General features: G+C 33.7%; 1 protein-coding gene across 4 annotated transcripts; it reads right to left on the bottom strand.

The window, feature by feature from the left end:
* Positions 1-401: 401 nt before the first annotated feature.
* LOC125680812 (centriole and centriolar satellite protein OFD1-like) lies at positions 402-18,538 on the bottom strand. 4 transcript variants are annotated; one of them, XM_048920583.2, is made up of 29 exons: positions 18,226-18,538; positions 17,138-17,338; positions 16,407-16,475; positions 16,268-16,298; positions 15,978-16,085; positions 14,049-14,191; positions 13,118-13,207; positions 12,152-12,235; positions 11,360-11,466; positions 10,975-11,094; positions 10,741-10,814; positions 10,555-10,646; positions 10,034-10,111; positions 9,450-9,517; positions 9,119-9,162; positions 8,836-8,987; positions 8,250-8,361; positions 7,453-7,504; positions 6,970-7,273; positions 6,477-6,597; positions 6,226-6,336; positions 6,060-6,147; positions 5,669-5,805; positions 4,926-5,042; positions 4,529-4,680; positions 2,939-3,055; positions 889-939; positions 748-788; positions 402-618 (listed from the first exon to the last, which is right to left on the bottom strand). In XM_048920583.2, the coding sequence occupies exons 1-29, from the start codon at positions 18,319-18,321 to the stop codon at positions 585-587; spliced, it is 2,994 nt and encodes a 997-aa protein (XP_048776540.2). In that variant the 5' UTR covers positions 18,322-18,538; the 3' UTR covers positions 402-584. The 4 variants fall into 4 exon arrangements, with proteins under 4 accessions (XP_048776540.2, XP_056009983.1, XP_056009982.1 ...); XM_056154008.1 differs by having other exon boundaries at positions 4,529-4,677; XM_056154007.1 differs by having other exon boundaries at positions 4,926-5,039.
* Positions 18,539-20,159: the final 1,621 nt, after the last annotated feature.

The raw sequence follows: 20,159 nt of genomic DNA, 5'->3' as shown, positions 1-20,159 counted from the left end.
CTTCTTCATAATATTTGAAGAAAGTTTTTGTTTGCAGCTACAACAGATTCCAAGTGTGAAGTCTACACCTGGACAGTAAGACTGAAGTAAAGGTTAATCTTGGTACATTATATTGGATTTTACCAACACTACCTTTTCATTTACAGAACACCACTCTTCCTCCCCATTAAAACATGCAGGTATCATCTACAAATCAGTTTAACAACCTTGAACACAAATGCATGTCTTCTTTTTAGGGTCCCATTGATCAAATCTATATAAAGTTTTCAAAAATTTTAATTTATATAATATTTTTATTTGATTTCTTTTTGAAACCATAGAGAGATATATTAGTTTTAGATTTTTTGCCCTTTAAATTGATCCCCATGTGTTCCTAAGACTATGTGAAATATTACAATGAATTTATATTAATATTTCATCTTTTATTCATGATACACACTACATTTAATAACATAAATAAAATTTTGTACAAATGCTGAGTAAGAAAATAAGTTTAACTATCACAGATAAAAACGAACTTCTGTCTATGGACGGCTAAACATACTCCAGCAACAATGGTTCACAAAATGTCACTGGCCTGGACATCACCAGCCAAAATCATCATCAGATCCATTATTGCTGAAAAACAAACAAATACTTAACACCCTAGGCTAGTACAATGAACAGGTATTTTAATATGATCCATAAACAATGCAAAGTAGCTTTAAATTGACTTCCTGTATTTTTGCAGTTGGGTAAATTTCATACCTCTGAATGTCCTCTGCTACAGAAAACTCAGACTGTGTATCCTTAAAATAAAATAAATGGTTAATGGCACATTACATGTAAAGTGTGTACCAGGTAATTGATTCAAAACTAAGGGGGGGGGGGGGGGGGGGGGTGACTTACTGCTTGACTGTTGGTGCCTTTTGACCATACATCCATTGGTTTCTTAGCAATCTGGAAAATTAGAAGAAAAAAATGTTATTTAAAAGTTTTTGTAATAATCCATTAAAAAAATTTTTTTTTTTAAATACTTTTTATTTCCACTGTGTACGAGATTTTCAAATCAATCCCTTGCTTCAGCTTTTTAGTTTTTAAGAGAAATAATCCCTATTTCTTCTCCAGAATGTTTGTAATTTAGAAGTATGTAACTTTGAGCTCAGAATACAGGTAAGTGGAGGAATCCTGTTGAAGTCTATGATGCCCCTGGAGGGGTAGCAGGCACTAGTTAAGTAAGTACACTTAGAGCAAAAACAAAGTGGTGTTGTTTAAACATGATCTTTGTGATTTCATAACACTGATTGCATGTGATATTTATGTTTGTATGAAACAAAAAAAGTAACTTCATGACTGAATATTATAATGTTTTGTTAGTGATAAAAATCCTATCCTGCCTCAATAAACATTTCTAGACACATTTCCATAACAGTGCTGACCTTTTAATCTGATAAAAATCAGTATATGCACCCAGGGGTGCATGAGCCGAGTTGCATGGGATACATTGTAAAGTCAGGAATGATGTGGCATATTTATAATTGCTTTGCTGGTATCCAACAATATATCCAAGTATCATTTGATTGGGATTTAAACTTTCTGAGTTATCATCCAGAAACCAAATATTTCTGAAATTTCATTCTATATTCGGTCACTGTGACCTTGACCTTTGATCTATTTTCTTCAAAATCAATAGGGGTCTTCCTTACCTGGTACATAACAATATCTGTAAGTATCATTTGATTCGGAATTAAACTTTCTGGGTTATCATCCAGAAACCAAATATTTCTGAAATTTTCATTCTAAATTCGGTCACTGTGACCTTGACCTTTGACAATTTTTCTCCAAAATCAATAGGGGTCTTCCTTACCTGGTACCCAACAATATATCAAAGTTTCATTTAATTCGGATTTAAACTTTCGGAGTTATCATCCGGAAACCAAATTTTTCTGAAATTTTCATTCTATTTCTGGTCACTGTGACCTTGACATTTGACCTTTTTTCTCCAAAATCAATAGGGGTCTTTCTTACCTGGTACCCAACAATATATCAAAGTTTCATTTGATTAAAATGTAAACTTTTTGAGTTATCATCCGGAAACCAATTGTTGACGCCCAACCGCCCGCCCGCCCGCCAACCCGCATCACCAAACCAATAGCCGAGTTCAACTTCGTTGCAACTCGGCTAAAAACAATGTAAATTTGTCATAAACAATATAAACTACAAAACTATAAATAGTTTGTATTATGGAAGATATAAAACACTGAAAGAATCGGCTTTGCCAATTATAAGAATTATCCCATGCTTTTGTTGCCTTTAAATCAACCTGATACAAACATCCTACCCATTTAATCGAAAGCCAATAAACAATATATAATCACACGCAGATATGACACAGACAAAACAAATAGTCCTTCAGTTTATCATTACTATTAAGTGTCCATTACTACTGTCTGCTCCTAATCTATACATACACAATGTACATATACACAGAATCTCTAGCATCTGATGTCGCCTGAAGATAAGAATGAAGGTTTATGCTGGATGAATGATATTCAATGTTTGTATTACTGGTGCTAAAATGCTTGATGTAGTGAAGGCTTAGCCACACGTTTACCTTTCGTTTTGCCTTTTTCTGCTTAAAATTATGTGAATTGGTCATATTCATATTTTAAATTGACATATAGTAAAAAAAAAAACATTTGCATACATTTCAGTAAAATACAATGTTTACAAACTTACTGCTGTTTTTCAAAAGTAAAAATAACTACATTGTACCAAGATTTTTTGTTTGATCACAACACAACATTCAAAGGAAATCTATCTACATCTAAGGTACCTCAAATCATCTAAAGTTACAACTATAATTTAATTTACCAATAAACCCCAGAAATTTTTTTCACGTCATCAAATGCACTACACTTAATTTTCCACCACTTTGGATCCTTCTACATATTCTCACCTCTTCATCATCTTGCTTTTTCTGTTGCTGAACCATCTCCATGTATTGCTTCATGACTGGATCAATTTCTGGTTCCTTCTTGGAAGCCTCCGACTTTTCTGATTCAATGCCTTCCTCCTGTAATTAACATTGATACATGTACAGTACACAATATATGCATTTATGCAAGAATTCCTTGGATCACATTCTTATAAAGAGCTCATGAAATACAGTCTTATGAGGACCACAGCCCTATTGAGAACTCTGAGGACTGTCTTACAAAGAACTCCATGGACCACAGCTCTATAGAGAACTCCATGGACCAAAAGCTTCCAGTGAACCCTGCTGATCACAGTGCTATAAAGAGCTCTGTGGACCACAGTCTTAAAAGAGAACTCCATGGACTAAAGCCCACTAGAGAACTCCATGAAACCCAGCCTGATGGGGGACCACAATCCTATTAAGAATAGTACTCTGTGGACCACAGCCTTAAGAGAATTTTGTGGACCAGCACCCTGATAGAAAACTCCTTGGACCAAACCAAAGACATATAGAGAATCATGTTGATCACAGTGCTACAAAGAGCTCCTTGGACCAGTCTTAATATATGGAGAACTCTACGAACCTCAGCCCTATAGAAAACTCCACAGATAACAGCATAATATGAACTCCATGAACCAGCCATAAAGAGGATGTCATGGACCACAGCCTTATAGAAAATTCCATGGATCACAGTCAAATCAAGAATCTGACAACAACCTAATCAAGAACTAGGACAAAAGCCTACACAAGAATTCTGAGGGCTACAGCTTAGACTGCCCTAGTACCCTATGTATTGACTTTTATAAGGTATCATAGTCATATTTCATAGGTTTTAGATGTTCATACGGAGCCAGCTTTAAGCTACAGGGTATATAGTGTTCATACTAGGCTAACTTTATGGTTGTATTGTGCCAATACTAGGCAGGTTATACTACCGTATTGGGAGACGGCTATCTAAGTTTTAGAACTTATTCCTAATGATTTTGCTTTTAGTCGATTCATTGCAGGTTTTAATATTGTGCTTACTAGTATACTGGACAGGTTTTAGTATTACATTCACAATAGGCAGGTTATAGGGTTGTATGGTGTTCATAATTAGGCAGGTTATAGGGTTGTATGGTGTTCATAATTAGGCAGGTTATAGGGTTGTATGGTGTTCATAATTAGGCAGGATATAGGGTTGTATGGTGTTCATAATTAGGCAGGATATAGGGTTGTATGGTGTTCATACTAGGCAGGTTATAGGGTTGTATGGTGTTCATAATTAGGCAGGATATAGGGTTGTATGGTGTTCATAATTAGGCAGGTTATAGGGTTGTATGGTGTTCATAATTAGGCAGGATATAGGGTTGTATGGTGTTCATACTAGGCAGGTTATAGGGTTGTATGGTGTTCATAATTAGGCAGGATATAGGGTTGTATGGTGTTCATAATTAGGCAGGTTATAGGGTTGTATGGTGTTCATAATTAGGCAGGTTATATGGTTGTATGGTGTTCATTCTAGGCAGGTTTTGGTATTCTGTTCATACTTAGACAGGTCTTGCTGGAATATCTGTAATACTTTATTACCAGTTTCTTCAGATCCCTTTCCTCCTTCTCTCGGAGTTCCTTTTCTCTCTGCTGTCTTTCTTCCTCCTTTCTTCTTCTCTCTTCTTCCCATCTTTTTATTTCTTCTTCTTCCTCCTCCTTTCTCTTCCTCTCTTCTTCCTTTCTCTCCTCTTCTTACAAAATAATTGTTCTTATTATAATACTTTCTGCATCATTTAATATGCAAAAATAAATACATGTATATTATTTCAGAACAAACAAACTTATTTTTTTGTCTGTGTGTTGATGCTAATTTTTTCTGGTTTTGCATCAATATTACCTCAGTCAAACTAAAGTCTGCATGTTTGAGAAATACCGTAATCAATAAAGTACTTGGCTTAACCTTAAAACTTTACTATAGGCCCCGTCCTCTATTTACCTTCTTTTGATCCATCATCTTCATTGGGAGTTTTCCATGCACTGTCTAAGGAGATGGGCTGTAGTCTGCCCCCCATAGGGGGACGTAGGGGGGTGGTGGTTGCTGTCACTATAGCTGCTGTCAATGAAATGTAGGGTGTAAAAAGATTGGTACTGTATGTAAATTTGTGTTAAATGTATCATGTGAAAAACATGCATCAAATCCAATAATACTGAAAATGTTTCTTAATTAATGCAGATGGTAAATTGTTTCAAGCTATGGTTCTAATGCAACTTGTGTGTATTCTGCATTTGTATTGCTAAATAATTTGATGTTTCTGATTATTAAATCAGAATTAACAGTCGCAACTAATTTGTATTCCTCTGTGGTCAATAGAGTAACCAATATGGCAGTTACAATGTTACAAAATCTGAAACAGCACCAGAATGGGTATAACTATCTCTTCATTTATTATTTGCAGATTTTAATAGTTGCAAACATTTATTTTACTGGCTCCACTAATGCACTGCAAATAAAACTCAGTTTGCGACCATTAAATCAGTGATAATGGCTGCAAATAATATATGACAAGATAGTTAAATTCTAACATTATAATTCATGTGTCAATGTTGTATGTGTCAACTGAAATAAAACTTCATACAAATAGAGCAGGATGAAAAATACACAACTTTCCACAAGAATATACTCTAGTATTCAAAACTACCATATCTAAAAAAAAAAAAAAATAAATAAGCCAGGTTTACCCGTTTTAAGTTTAGGTGAGATTTCATCCTCACTTGACCTTGACCCTGGGACTATTACAATGCTGGGTGACCCTGGTCTAGCCTCAAGATCAGATACTGTGATTGGCCGTGGTCGTTCTTCAACTCTGGGCTCTTTGCTATCGTAAAATGACAAAAAAGTGTTTTTAAATTCCGAATTGCACATCTCCTGTGTTCACATTTGGCACATAGTTTGCAACAACCTTTCAAGCATCTCGATCATCTTTGTAACTTAAAAATTTTGTCACAAATGCATATTTATGACTTCAATGTATGACTTTGTAAATTCAGTTTGATGGTGAAAATGTTAACAATGCCATGAGAGCTTTTTTGTTGGAAAGCATACACACTCTAAATTTTTCCCAAAACTTACTTGTTTCCATCATCAGACATTGTGGAAAGGTCAAATCTAGGTGGAGCTTTCCTCTCTGCTCCAGATCCTGTCAACTCATGGAGACTGTCTGTAGCACAGAAAAAACATGCTTAACAAACAGTCAGTGGTGCAGGTACACATACAAAAAATTAGAAAAAAATAATACCATTTAGATTTCCCCCAGAACTAGACTGCCTCCCTTGGTAAGGTGTGGATGATAGAGGGCGCTGTATAGGGCTTGCAACAGGGGAGGCACCCCTCCTTTGGCTCCGTGACTCTGAGGAAGCAAAGAACAACAATGGAGGTAAAACAAGACGAGTATATATACAACTTTATTCACAGACTTTTTTTTTAATACGTGTAAACACTACATTTTCACCATTTTTTCTATTTATCTAACACAGTATCTTTGTGTACCTTGCTCTCGTTCTTTTGGCTGTGTATCCAAAGTAACTCTGTCAGATTTTTGTCGTTCCATAGGACCAGAAGATGGGTTGGAAAGTTTATAATGGAAATCCCTGTAAGCTGACTCTAGATTCTACAATGACGGAAAAATGATGTGTACTTATACCTGAATATTCACTTTAGGTCCTAATTTCAAAGATCATACTGACTTTTGATGACTTTTAAACGTTACACTGATGGCTGATATATGCTTAAGTCGTACAAGTAGAGTAGATTCCTAAATATACACAAGAAATTGATATGGCATAATTTAGCAAGAAGCACCATTCATAAAATAGAATTATTTCTTTTATTTTTATATTATGGAAATACATGTAAAAACTCTCGATCAACAAACCACTCGTGAATTCATGCTCTCATGATTTGACGTCTTTACGTCATTCCATGATATTAAATACTCGTGTAAAATAAAGAATCTACAAATCTAAGGAATCTATAAATTTACCTGAGCCTCTCTCTCTAAACTCTTAAGTCTATATTTGGCTTCAGCCACTACATCTGCTGAATTTGTGGAGGAAACATCATCCTCCGAGAATGCTGGGTAAAGTCTCCTCTTTCCAGTAGAGGGCAGTCCAAACTCTGCCTCAATATCATTGTAAACATCATGCTCATCATACTCCTGCCTGACTGGGCGACGAGGACTGGACTGTTTGGAGTGAGATCCGGGAAGGCTCAAATATTCATCCTCTTCTTTACCCTCCTCCTCCTCCTGCCTCGGCTGATTCGGAATGCGGAAGGACACCGAACGACTGCAAATCAGAAATTTATCACCTCACAACACTGTTGGGTTTTTTAATATAGTTTGTACATAGTGATTTACAATTCAATCAACATACAGTATAATGCTGGTTTGCCTTTACAGTTTAATTTCCAGTGGAAAAATTGTATTCTAGAAAAGGATGAATATTCTGTCTGTACAAGTGCTTACTTCATTTGGTTTCCCTCTTCATGTGGCTTTCTATAAACTTCATTTGTTAATGCTAGAAAATTTAAAAAGTTCATATCAAATCACAAAATATGACAGCATTAACTTTCTTACAACAGAGGTATTTATGTTCTGTAATTAACTTTTGATTACAAATTGCTGAAGCAAATAAAAATAAAAATTGGTTTACAGCATATAAGTACATCATCAACTCTCCTGATATTTAAATGTACATGTATATACTGTATAACAGTTTTACATTCAGCTCTGGTTATTTTCATGGTGTATGTCTAAATCCACTATCATTTAGATAGTTCTACATTGATTTTTGATGTCCATGTTACAGCTTGGTTATACTCACTGCTGTTTTCATTTCACAGTTTTGGCCTACAGTGAAAATTAAGCAGCAGCAGAAATAAGGCTGTATACTAAATCACCATCTCCTGTAGTGTTAAATCTAGGATCTAGAGAGGGCACACATATCATATGTTCAAAAGGACACTTTTCGTCATGGCAAGACAATTTTGGGGCACTTTCATTGTATCATACTATGATAGTAATAGATTAATCATTTAGCCTCTTTAAAAGTTAATACCTGCTGCCTTGATTTTAAACTATTCAATCAACCTTGTGAAATAAAGAAGAATTGTTTATGATAACAAATATTTTTAAAAATTCATAGAGAAAAAGAGCATGGTGCAATCAAAAAGGGCATGGCGCCAGCCAAAAAGGGCATGGCGTGGTACCATACTAGTTTGCTTTAGATTTAACACTATCCTGTGTATTAACATCCTACTCACCTCTGTGAGTGATAGACAGCTGAGCCCTGAGGTCCACCAATTCCTGGTTCATCTCCTTCATCTGAAGAGTCTGGTCCTCAAACCTCCTCAGTAGCTCCCTGTTTCTGTCCATCTGTCCACATAAATCAATAATATTCTTATTTTGACCTTTGCTTAAAGCAAAGTGAGTTTTATTCCCTGTACTTTTAAAAACATTATGAAGCTACTGGATAAAACAAATTAAGTTTAATATAGCAAATCGAAGTTGTTCATCCTTAGCACTCTACAAGCATGTTTATTACACTAGTGATAAGGCCTCAAATTTTACAATGTCATCAGGATTTTAAATAAAATTGACATGTGATCAAATTTATTATATTGCCCTCTCAGTATAATCTTGTGATTTTTGCAAGGTAAGAAACTGAAAAATTCCTTGCCATAAATTAATTCAAACTTCCACTAAAATGTTTACCTCTTCCTGTAGATGTTTAATTCAAACTTCCACTAAAATGTTTACCTCTTCCTGAAGACGTTTAATTCAAACTTCCACTAAAATGTTTACCTCTTCCTGTAGACGTTTAATTCAAACTTCCACTAAAATGTTTACCTCCTCCTGTAGACGTTTCTCCAGCTGTTGCTTGACAGCGTTAGCCAGTGTCTGTTCCTGTCGCAAACTCTCCTTGGACTTTTCTAGTTCTCTCTGCAACATCAGAGTCTCTGGGGTAGGTCGTCTCAATTCCTTCATCATCTCCTCCTGTCCTACAATGATAGTGCAAAAGTCACAATCAAATCCTGAGTGACCACATTGTCTAAAGTCAATTTTACAAGTAGTTTGGTATTTCTCCGATGATACTTTTCAAAGAGAATTTGACGACTGTCATTTCACATACTTCCCCTCTCTCTTTCATTCATCTGCATAACCTCTGATAATCTCCTACAAGTGAAAACAAGAACTTACTTTTCTTATATGCATACATGTAGTTCAATTGATAACAACATGTGAATGTGTATCTACTTTTTTCAACTTTTATCTGTGATTTGCATGTGTGAAACCTATTCACAATTATAATACATTCGCAAGTTAGCATTAATTCCTTAACAGATGCGGCAAGTATCAATTTTGATTGCCTGGATCATGACAACAGTTGCAAATTTCACAAATTTTTCTCAAATACAAATGACAGTCCATTTACAGAATTGAATTCGGACATTCGTACATACGTTCTCAGTGTTTCCAGTTCATTTTTCATGACAGCATTCTGCTCCTTTGTTACTTTGTAGTCAGCCATCTACAATTACAATTTACAGAGTAAATCTCTCTTTCTTTCTCTCTCATCCCGTGGGGATCCGGGTTAGAATAGATCTTCAGTTCCCCCTTGCTTGTCGTAAGAGGCGACTAAATGGGGCGGTCCTTCGGATGAGACCGTAAAAACCGAGGTCCCGTGTCACAGCAGGTGTGGAACGATAAAGATCCCTCCCTGCTCAAAGGCCATAAGCGCCGAGCATAGGCCTAACTTTTGCAGCCTTTCACCAGCAGTGGTGACGTCTCCATATGAGTGAAATATTCTCAAGAGGGACGTTAAACAATATTCAATCAATCTTTCTCTCTCTCTTAGAATAGTCAAACATTTTGTTACCAAATTTTTAAATTTTTTTTTTTTTTATTTTACAAAAAGGAATATACATAATTTTAATGACTGAGCATACATGTATTTCTTCAAACCAATACTACTGCCCCGAATTGACATCTGAGAATCTTACGCAGAGTGACTCGGTCACATGACAGATATACAGTAGATACTTACATCTCTCAGTTTAGCATTAAGTAATTCATTCTGTCTCATGGCCGATACTTCCCCATGTTTCTCTTCCTGTACTCTGGTCTACAACATTAAACACAACAGTGAAAATAAACTCATATCTGAAAAAAAATCACCTCTGTTTTCAAATGCAATTCCTGTAACCATTACACAAACATGTAATTAAATCATTAAACTACCATGGAATCATTTAAATTCGTGGGGGCCAATTTTCATGTATTGTCGTAATTTTGAACTGTTATTGGGATGTAATTTCATGGATTTGATTTCTGTCTAATCTGTCATGATATAATTTGTGAGGTAGAGGTACCCATGAAATCCATGAAAATTGAGGCCCCACGAAATTAAATGATTCCACTGGATACAAGTCTGACAGAAAGCTGCAACTTTCTTTTTAACTCAAATGCACATTTATCTTAGATTGAAATAAAGTTCTACATATGTATAGAGAATTACTCACTAAGGGTCAAGACTTGTACAATACAATACAAACAGATTTTACTCACCTCCAATTCATTGATTCTCATAGTTTTGTCTTTCAGTTCATCTCTGATACTCTGAATTCTCTCTTGTTCATCTCTTATTCTTCTCTCTTCATCTGAAAGCAATCAAACAGTTTACATGACGTACACATCTTCTCAGAAGCATAAATTCCCCCTCCCTTTTCTTGTGATAGACTTGGAATGACTTACCTCTTGTTTTTGCTTCCCTGATTTCCAGATTCTGTGACCTTTCCATATACTTTGCTTGCTGTTCCACCTTGAATCTGTGCAGAAATGATAACTGATCCCATTTAATTTGTTTGCAAAAAACTAACATTAATTTTGTCTAGTAAAACATGAAGAAAATCGATTTACCACTACATGATCCAACACATTTCATAACATGTCCTGTTATTAAACCGATGAACTAAATACATGACTTACTTTGTCATTTCGTTCTTCAGCTTCTGTTCATATTCTCCCTCCATCCGCCGAGCTTCCTGTTCTCTCCGACGAATGTCAGCCTCCCTGTCCTTTATTCTCTGTTCATTTAACTTCCTTTCCCTGAAAATTCAAATTTTTAATCTAAAAGAACTAAATCTGAACCATGAATATCAAATACTTGCTCCAATCCTGTCTCTTCTTTCCTTCTGTTTTATGGGGAAGGGTGATATTATAACAGCTAACAATTACGTGTACAATCATTTATAAATCATGGTCATTATACTTTACCAATATCTAACAAGATATGTAAATACAGCTAAACTGCATGTGCTTACAATTATATAAATGATTCCAGATATATTCGATACTGATGTAAATAGCAAACCTCTCATTGCCTTCCGATGCTCTTTTGACCTCAGCTTCTCTCTTTCGTAAAATTTCAATTTCTTCCAATATTGACTGTCTTTGAGCATATATTTCCTTCTCATGGATCTTCAAACAAATACAAACACCACCATGATGCCAAAGCATTTAATTATCAGATTATATACATATAGTACATAAAATAAAAACCATTTTTTTGGAACGAGATGTAAATAAATAATTTTTTGGCATGAGACGAAAATAAATGATTTTTTGGAATGAGATGTAAATAAATAATTTTTTGGCATGAGACGAAAATAAATGATTTTTTGGAATGAGATGTAAATAAATAATTTTTTGGCATGAACGAAAATAAATGATTTTTTGGAATGAGATGTAAATAAATAATTTTTTGGAATGAGAGGTAAATAAATAATTTTTTGGTATGAGAGGTAAATAAATAATTTTTTGGTATGAGACGTAAATGAATAATTATTTGGTATGAGACGTAAATAATTTTTTGGAATGAGATGTAAATAAATAATTTTTTGGTATGAGAGGTAAATAAATAATTTTTTGGCATGAGACAAAAATAAATGATTTTTTGGAATGAGATGTAAATAAATAATTTTTTGGAATGAGATGTAAATAAATAATTTTTTGGTATGAGAGGTAAATAAATAATTTTTTGGTATGAGACGTAAATGAATAATTATTTGGTATGAGACGTAAATAATTTTTTGGTATGAGACGTAAATGAATAATTTTTTGGTATGAGATGTAAATAATATTTTGGTAAGAGATGTAAGCCTACCTCCTGCTCTCTTTGCATTCGTTCTATTGAATTTCTCTCTTTTTGAAGTAGCGAATCTGATTTCTGTTGATATGTTCTCTCAAGCTGTAAATTACGGTAAACAGTCTTTTAAACGAGCACAGTGATTAGTTATATAGTGATTACAGGTAAATAGTGATTACAGGTATATAGTGATTACAGGTACATGTATATAGTGATTATAGGTATACATTCATTACAGTTAGATAGTGATTACAGGTAAAAAGTGATTACAGGTATATAGTGATTACAGGTATATAGTGATTACAGGTAAAAAGTGATTACAGATATACAGTGATTACAGGTATATAGTGATTACAGGTATATAGTGATTACAGTTATAGTGATTACAGATATATAGTGATTACAGGTATACAGTGATTACAGATATATAGTGATTACAGGTATACAGTGATTACAGGTATACAGTGATTACAGATATACAGTGATTACAGGTATACAGTGATTACAGGTATAATATAGTGATTACAGGTATACAGTGATTACAGGTATAATATAGTGATTACAGATATACAGTGATTACAGGTATAATATAGTGATTACAGGTATACAGTGATTACAGGTATAATATAGTGATTACAGGTATACAGTGATTACAGGTATACAGTGATTACAGGTATACAGTGATTACAGATATACAGTGATTACAGATATATAGTGATTACAGGTATAATATAGTGATTACAGGTATACAGTGATTACAGATATACAGTGATTACAGGTACATGTATATAGTGATTACAGGTAAATAGTGATTACAGGTATATAGTGATTACAGATATACAGCGATTATAAGTATATAGTGTTTACAGGTATACACATGCATAAAATCTTGCCCAGAAAAATTTGATGAAAATATAAAATTCAAAAGATTTCTAATATCCAAAAACAGTTTTTCAAATATGAACTGGAGAAATGCTTGCATACTTCTCTTCGCTGCTGATCAAACTCCCTCCTGCACTGTTCCTTCTCCTCCAGACGAATTCTAGCTGCCTCGCTGTCTTTAATTCTGGCCACCTAAAAGTGATATACTTATAATCTGACAAAAGTTCCCTCATCTCCTGTTACTTCAAGAGGGAAGGGAACAGTCATTTAATTCAACATCATTCAAAATGTGAGAAGATGCAATACTTAACCTGTCCAGAGAAAAATAAAGCAGTGTGTGGCAAATAAAATCAGTCTGATTAAAATATGGCCCTACTTTTACATCTGTCTTGTAGTAGAAAGCCAGTATAAAAGTTAAGGTTTCATTGTAATTAGATTGCACAAGAAATTTGTATTTACAAAGTTTTAATTTTTAGTAAGAATTTATAGCAGAATGTATTGCTTAATAGTAACCAGCAGTGCTTTTATAAAATTTTCTGCCCAGTGCATGTCGGATTAGATGGGTTTCAATGTACTGTATCACAAAGGCAGATAACTCTTCTTGTTACACTAATCATCCCTGTATCATAGTCAATACAATCACGCAGGTAAAACAAAAAGCATTACTGCTGCAGCTTAGTCTGCTAAAACCTGGGAAGGAAATAATGGTGGGAACTTTTACACCACGTTACGTATTAAAAACGTTGTCTGATCTTTCTCTGCACCGTCTCTGGTCAAACTAAAGAATGTTATGGTTATCTTAGTATGTATCAATTCATGGGTGACGAAAAAGAAAAGGAAAAAACGTAGGATTGCCATTAATTCCTGAAACATACACTCCCCCTATTCCTATGTTTTGCACTGACTTTAATAGTTTTTAAGTGCCATGAGTTTAATGACTTTAATGAGGCAAGTTGATACTGATCATTAGTGGGATGTGAAATGTCTCACTTCAAGTTGATACTGATCATTAGTGGGATGTGAAATGTCTCACTTCAAGTTTTAAGTCTGTTCTATATCGTTCCTCTAACTGTCTCTGAAATGACATCAGTCTCTCTTCCATAGCTGTAGCACCAATACGGAAATTTGCATCCCTTTTCGATGAATAAAAATCTTCCATTTCTCCTAATTTCTCATCTAAAATGAAAAACAAACACAAAACTTTACTGTTTACCCTAAATGTGCACATCATTTCAATAGAATTTGGTACACTTAATGAAAGAACGAACTGAACATATACATATGCACGTGAATTTCAAATACTGTATAGCAGGTCAAAATTGCAGTAGGAAAAGAAAGTGATTTTCTCATGTTGAAGCAAATCGCAGTCATAGGAATTTGCTGAAACAAAAAATCTATACAAAACCTATATTTATGAATTCCATATATGCTATTAAAAAAATCAGTTTTATTTGAATTCTTTTTGATTAGAAAATGTAGATGGATCTGGGGCTCTCTTTTAAAAAAATCAAAAGATCACTGTGGATTGTCCATGCACTTGACAAACTTGCAACACAAATGGACATGGTCAAAGGATCTTTTGTCAGAGGTGGACTAGATTAAAGACTGAATATATTATGTTTAATATATAATACATGTATATCATGTTAATAAACCTGATGATCTGTACTACATCACATCTCTACTGATTTGTATGGATTTCTGTTGTTCATCTTCTCAATTTAGAGTAAAATAAACACCCACCCATGCACAAATATTTGATATCATTAGGACGTCAAACAATTTACAACTCCCACTATTTTAATCATATTTGAATATGATATTGATAATGAATATCTTTCATTGTGTTTGCAAGATAGAAAATAAATTAAATGTCAAATTACTGGGTGTGTCACTATGATTACACGTGTGACCACAGAGAACATTGATGTAAGCAGCTTACAATCATCACCTGTTCTCATTTGGAATCAACAATGGGGGTATTGCTAGAATGGCGTTAATCATAGAGGACAGTATTAATTTGAAATTAACGTTGACCTTACTTAAAACAAAGTCTGATTAGGGAAAACTTTACCCTAGAAATAAACTAAATATATTTGAATGGAAAATGCAGTGGCTGTAGGAGGTATTGTATCTATGTATAGATAAGGCCAAAATAAAATATATGTGTTTCTGGTTTCCCTGACCCTACCTACATTTTTGCTGCTGATCCTAAAATAATTTATTGACAATATGTATGAATAAAATGAAAATCCAAAATTATCAAACCAGAACATTTTTCTTTTCACGTTCAAGTTTCTCTGATTTACATTTTGACTACTATTGATCTTCAAAATGTTTGAAAAGTATTTGTAATGTATCTAGACTTGTCTTCAAAGTGTATCAAAAACTAAGACTTTGAATAAAATGTTTGAATAAAATAAACTGTTTTATTTACTTACACTAACTAATTTTGGGGGGTAATGAAATAGAAAACACGTATATAAATTATTTTTGCCTAATGTTAATTTTTGAATTTATCTTCATCAAATTTGGAAAATTTATTCACTGTAAATTGAATTCACAAAACTTTTACTTAAAAAAAATATAGCCAAAAAAAAAAAAAAAAAAAATTCCACCATGAATCAATTTCCTGCTATGCAATATATCAGACACATTATGACCCAACACTGTGGTTAGAGCCATGATGAAAAAAAACCCATTATAAATTTATACTACATGAGGATGGCCACTTATTCAAATGACACTGAAAGTTTTATATAAAATTTTATAATATTTTATATGAATGCTTGCTGAAAAATTGTAGCTTTGCTGTCCGTGTGAAGATCATTTTCAAACACATTTCTGAAAGATACATGTAATATAATATGGCCTCATCCAGGCCAGAAACACTATGATTTCAATGAAAATTTAAGCTTTTGGTTCCTAAGTTAAATAACTTTTCAAAAGCATATCATCATACCAAGTTCTGACACCACTCCAATTTTAATCAGATCTGTTTGGGTCCCACTTTCCTGCATGGCATTGGAGTGCAAGGCAGATATTTCACACAGAAGTTGCCACAAGAAACCTGTCAAATACAACATGAAATTACACTTCTGCATAACCCAATTTATATTGTATACTAATAAATCCATACACCTTCATAATGCATGTCAATGTCCTTAAGATCTAATATTGATGTTTTTAAAGTACTGAATTGAGTAATTCATTTTGATTTTTCAGTGAAGATCTATCTGTCAAATTATTTACCTTTTTTGTTTGAATCAGACTGTCCTTTAGCCTGAAATGGAAACAGATGATTAATGTGTGTACAAGTAGATTACTGCAATTATAGTGTTGATTTAGATTTACAGTGTTATTTTCGCTGTAAATTGCTGAAATAACTTACCATTTTACGATATAATCTTGACTGGGAACTGACTCCAAGGAGTTGGAGCATATCATGGGTTGTAAAAATCTTAAATTGAAAAATGTAAAATTGTAAAATTTTAGTTTACTAGAACTTGCAAAGACCTTACCAAGACTATTTCTTTACAAAAATAAATACCAGTAAGAAAATTGTTTGCAACAGACATTGCAATACAGAATTTCAAAGATATCAGCTCTTCTGTGATGGAGGCATATTGAGTATTGAACACTTGGGTGGGTAGAGGGTGTATATATATGTATATGAAGTTGATGATAAAAGTTATGAAAGGAATCAGTTGGTGGTACACATTAAACCATATCAAAAAGAATTTGATTAATCAAATATGAAATGAACATTCATTTCCTCTTCAACACAATAAATGGTTTTAACAAGATGGTGAATTTGACTTTTGTTTCAGCTATTTCATTCTCAAAAATTCATAATCTTACAAAATTTGTGTTTCCTAGAAATTCAGGTGGTTGCACAAGAAGTGGTAGTCATCCTTTATGCAATATATGAATGTAGCAATAAGCATTTGTACCAATTGCGTGTGTATGAAAATATATCTAAATTTGCATCTCACCCTCAGTAAGAGTTCAACAAAGGGAAACAACTAATGCGTAACTTGGAAGTTTGCTTACTCAAGGTGATAATAATCATATAGTAGATCACATGTTTAAAGTGCAAATTGATCTAAACAGTAAACCTACCTTATCTCTACCTGTTGAGCTTTCAGGTAAAAATATGCTGAGAGAGTAATCATATTTGCAGTGTCGTAAATGGTCAGCCACCAGGCTGTTTGATGCTCTGTGTAATAATGACCCCTCTCCCACATCTTCTGTTTCCCTCTCTGTGAGATGCCCTTTTGTTGTTTGCCGTAGTTCTGTTACCAATTTATTTCTCAATTGACTCTACAAATAACAATTAAGAAATGCAACATTTATGAATTCTGAGAACCTTTCTGGACAAGATCAAAGGGGAGGGGGGGGGGGGAGATTAAAAATTCAATAAGATTTATTTGGATGAATTAACTTTTCCATGTACATTTAAAGTAATATTCAAAGACTATGTACACTTTTAATTGGTAAATAAACAGAAGAAAGGGAATATAGAGTGATAATGGTCCTTGTACTTGACAAATTGATTTGGATAACATTCATCACAATTAGTTTTAAGGGGGGGGGGGGGGGGGTGAAAACAATGTGAATTTAGTTTTATGTTGGACATTCAAAATTTGATCTTGCCCTTTATTTGTGTGTTCTGGTCATACATTCTGTACACAAATTCGTAAATTCTATTGTGCAAAACAACCATTTCACATATATTAGATTTACTTAGCTTTACAGAATACTGTTTCTGCTGCATTTGTAGCATACATACACTACACATGAAAATCTATCACTAAAAGTGGGGATTCAAAGGTGTTTTTTAAACTGTTTTTCCGTGGTTGCTTAGATTAGTTTGACTACAAATTTACTTTGTTTGTAATCTGTATTTTGTAAATATTTGGAGATTATCAACTTCTCAATTTGATCCATCTCACAGAACATTTCTTATTCCTGCACCTCCTTTTTATAATCTAATACATCATAATGCAATATAGAGTCATACACATTTGCTACTCTTTTAAAAAATATATTTTATCTTACACTTACATGCCATCTGAAATATTTATGTCGAGGAAATTCGAAATTAATAGACGTGTGTGAACACGTTCTTGTGCCAAATATTTAAGGCTTCTCAAAATCCTTTAGCGCAATATTGAATTTCCCAAGTAAAAAATGACATTTTGATAAACCTTTATGGAATCAAATAATCCTCGGTCCCTAAGATTGTGGTATAAACGATTTCTCAGCTCTTCGGCTGACAAGTACTCTTGTCGATCTCGCTCCATTTTCCTGTACAATCCTAACTTCTTTCCACAGAACACGTTTTCATCAGAGTGTTCTTCTCTTTCAATATCATTCCTTTACATACTGTCATTCAAAGAAGTGCATAAAATAGCTATCATTTAAGTCAACGTTTTCAGTATTTTAAAATTCCGAGTTAAAAAAAGAAAATCCACTTTGTTTACATCGGGCAAAATAATGTCCGAATTCTGATTGGTTGTTGTTTTTCTAAAAATCTTTGTTATTTTGTACATGAACGTATTCGTCTTATTGATAGTTTCTTGTTTCTTTTTCATGATTTTAATTTCATCTATATATAATGGTGAATTATTTTAGATAACCAACACTGAGATAAAGAAGAAGAAGACATAATGAATTAAATACCGCCCCGTTACAATGACAGCATCCATGGGATCCATAAGAAAAATATTTCAATGTTCGAGTTTCCAAGAACTTTTCTTTGTCCAGCCAATATTTGTATGTGGAATCATCCGATGAATCGCTATCTCCTGCCTTTTCTAAAGAGGATGCATGCAAATTTACAAACCGCCGCATTGCATCCGAACCTTTCTTTTGGAGTTTTTATGCTAACGTACCAGGGCGATTTGTTTTTATTGGTGTTAATTAGAATTGATTATACGTCGGCATATAAATAATTGAACAGGCTACACTCTTTCTTATCCAAGTAAAGTAGTTTAAAGAAATATGAGAGAGAGAGAGAGAGAGAGAGAGAGAGAGAGAGAGAGAGAGAGAGAGAGGGACAGACAGACAGACAGTCGTAGGATGGGCACGGTTCTCACTAGAGAATATGTTACGCAAATTTCATTTAATTGATTACACTAGTGTTACGCGCCCCCTGGTTGCAGAATGGGGCAGGGGTACATATATATCGTGCTATTTCAGTTTAGAAAATTCATCTAGTCTTCAGTTTAAAAGCACAGTAAACCCTTTTTGATCAAACGAGTTAGGAATTATCACTTGAGATGAAAAAACATTTTCTTCAATCATTTTTAAAAACTTAACTGGGTTATGAAGTGGTGCGGTACCTAATCAACAAGTCCTTCGGCTTTTATCACGTGACCGCCCATTTCATAACCCAGTAAAGGTTGTGTTTTTTTTTATTATTGAAGATATAATAAATTATTTGATGCTCACAGCAATACAATTAAAGCCGGATCTCTTCAAATAATAATTGATGTTTTCTTCAATTTTAAATTACTGCGCGCATTTATTGAGTTGTTTATGCATTAATCATTCCGCTGAATTAGTGCACTATACTTAATGATGAGAGCATTAATTGAATCAATGCGCACAATAATTGAATAAATTCAACTGAATCATTATAATGTTCCCTTCATCTGAATTACTGTTATCATTGATACTATGTGCGCATCAGTTAACTCATTGCACATAATGATATCTTTCATGCTGTCTTGGCGAGAGATCACCAATTAATTTAATGCTCTCAACAATCCAATTAAAGATCTCTTCAATGATTGTATATTGTTTAACGTCCTTCTCGAAAATCTCTCACTCATATGGAGAGGTCTTCGAGATAATTAATTATTCTACTCAAATGATGCGCACTATATAACTGAATTGTTGCTCTCTTCAAATTAAATTATGATACCAACAAATGAATTGATGCGCGCTATAATTCAATTGAAGAGAGCAAAAATTCAATTAATGCGTGCAATAATTGAATTAATGATATAATTAAATCAATTGATTCATGCAATAATTCAGCCTTCAATTGAGCCTCGGAGAACAACTATATAATAAGAGATATCTTCAATTCAACATATCCACGTTTGTAAAGTTCTCTGTTTCAATATAAATTTAT

Source organism: Ostrea edulis, chromosome 2 (assembly GCF_947568905.1).
Source record: "Ostrea edulis chromosome 2, xbOstEdul1.1, whole genome shotgun sequence".
Classification (NCBI taxonomy): Eukaryota; Metazoa; Mollusca; class Bivalvia; order Ostreida; family Ostreidae; genus Ostrea; species Ostrea edulis.
The sequence above is the reverse complement of the archived record's forward strand: the minus strand, read 5'-3'. Positions and strand labels throughout refer to the sequence as shown.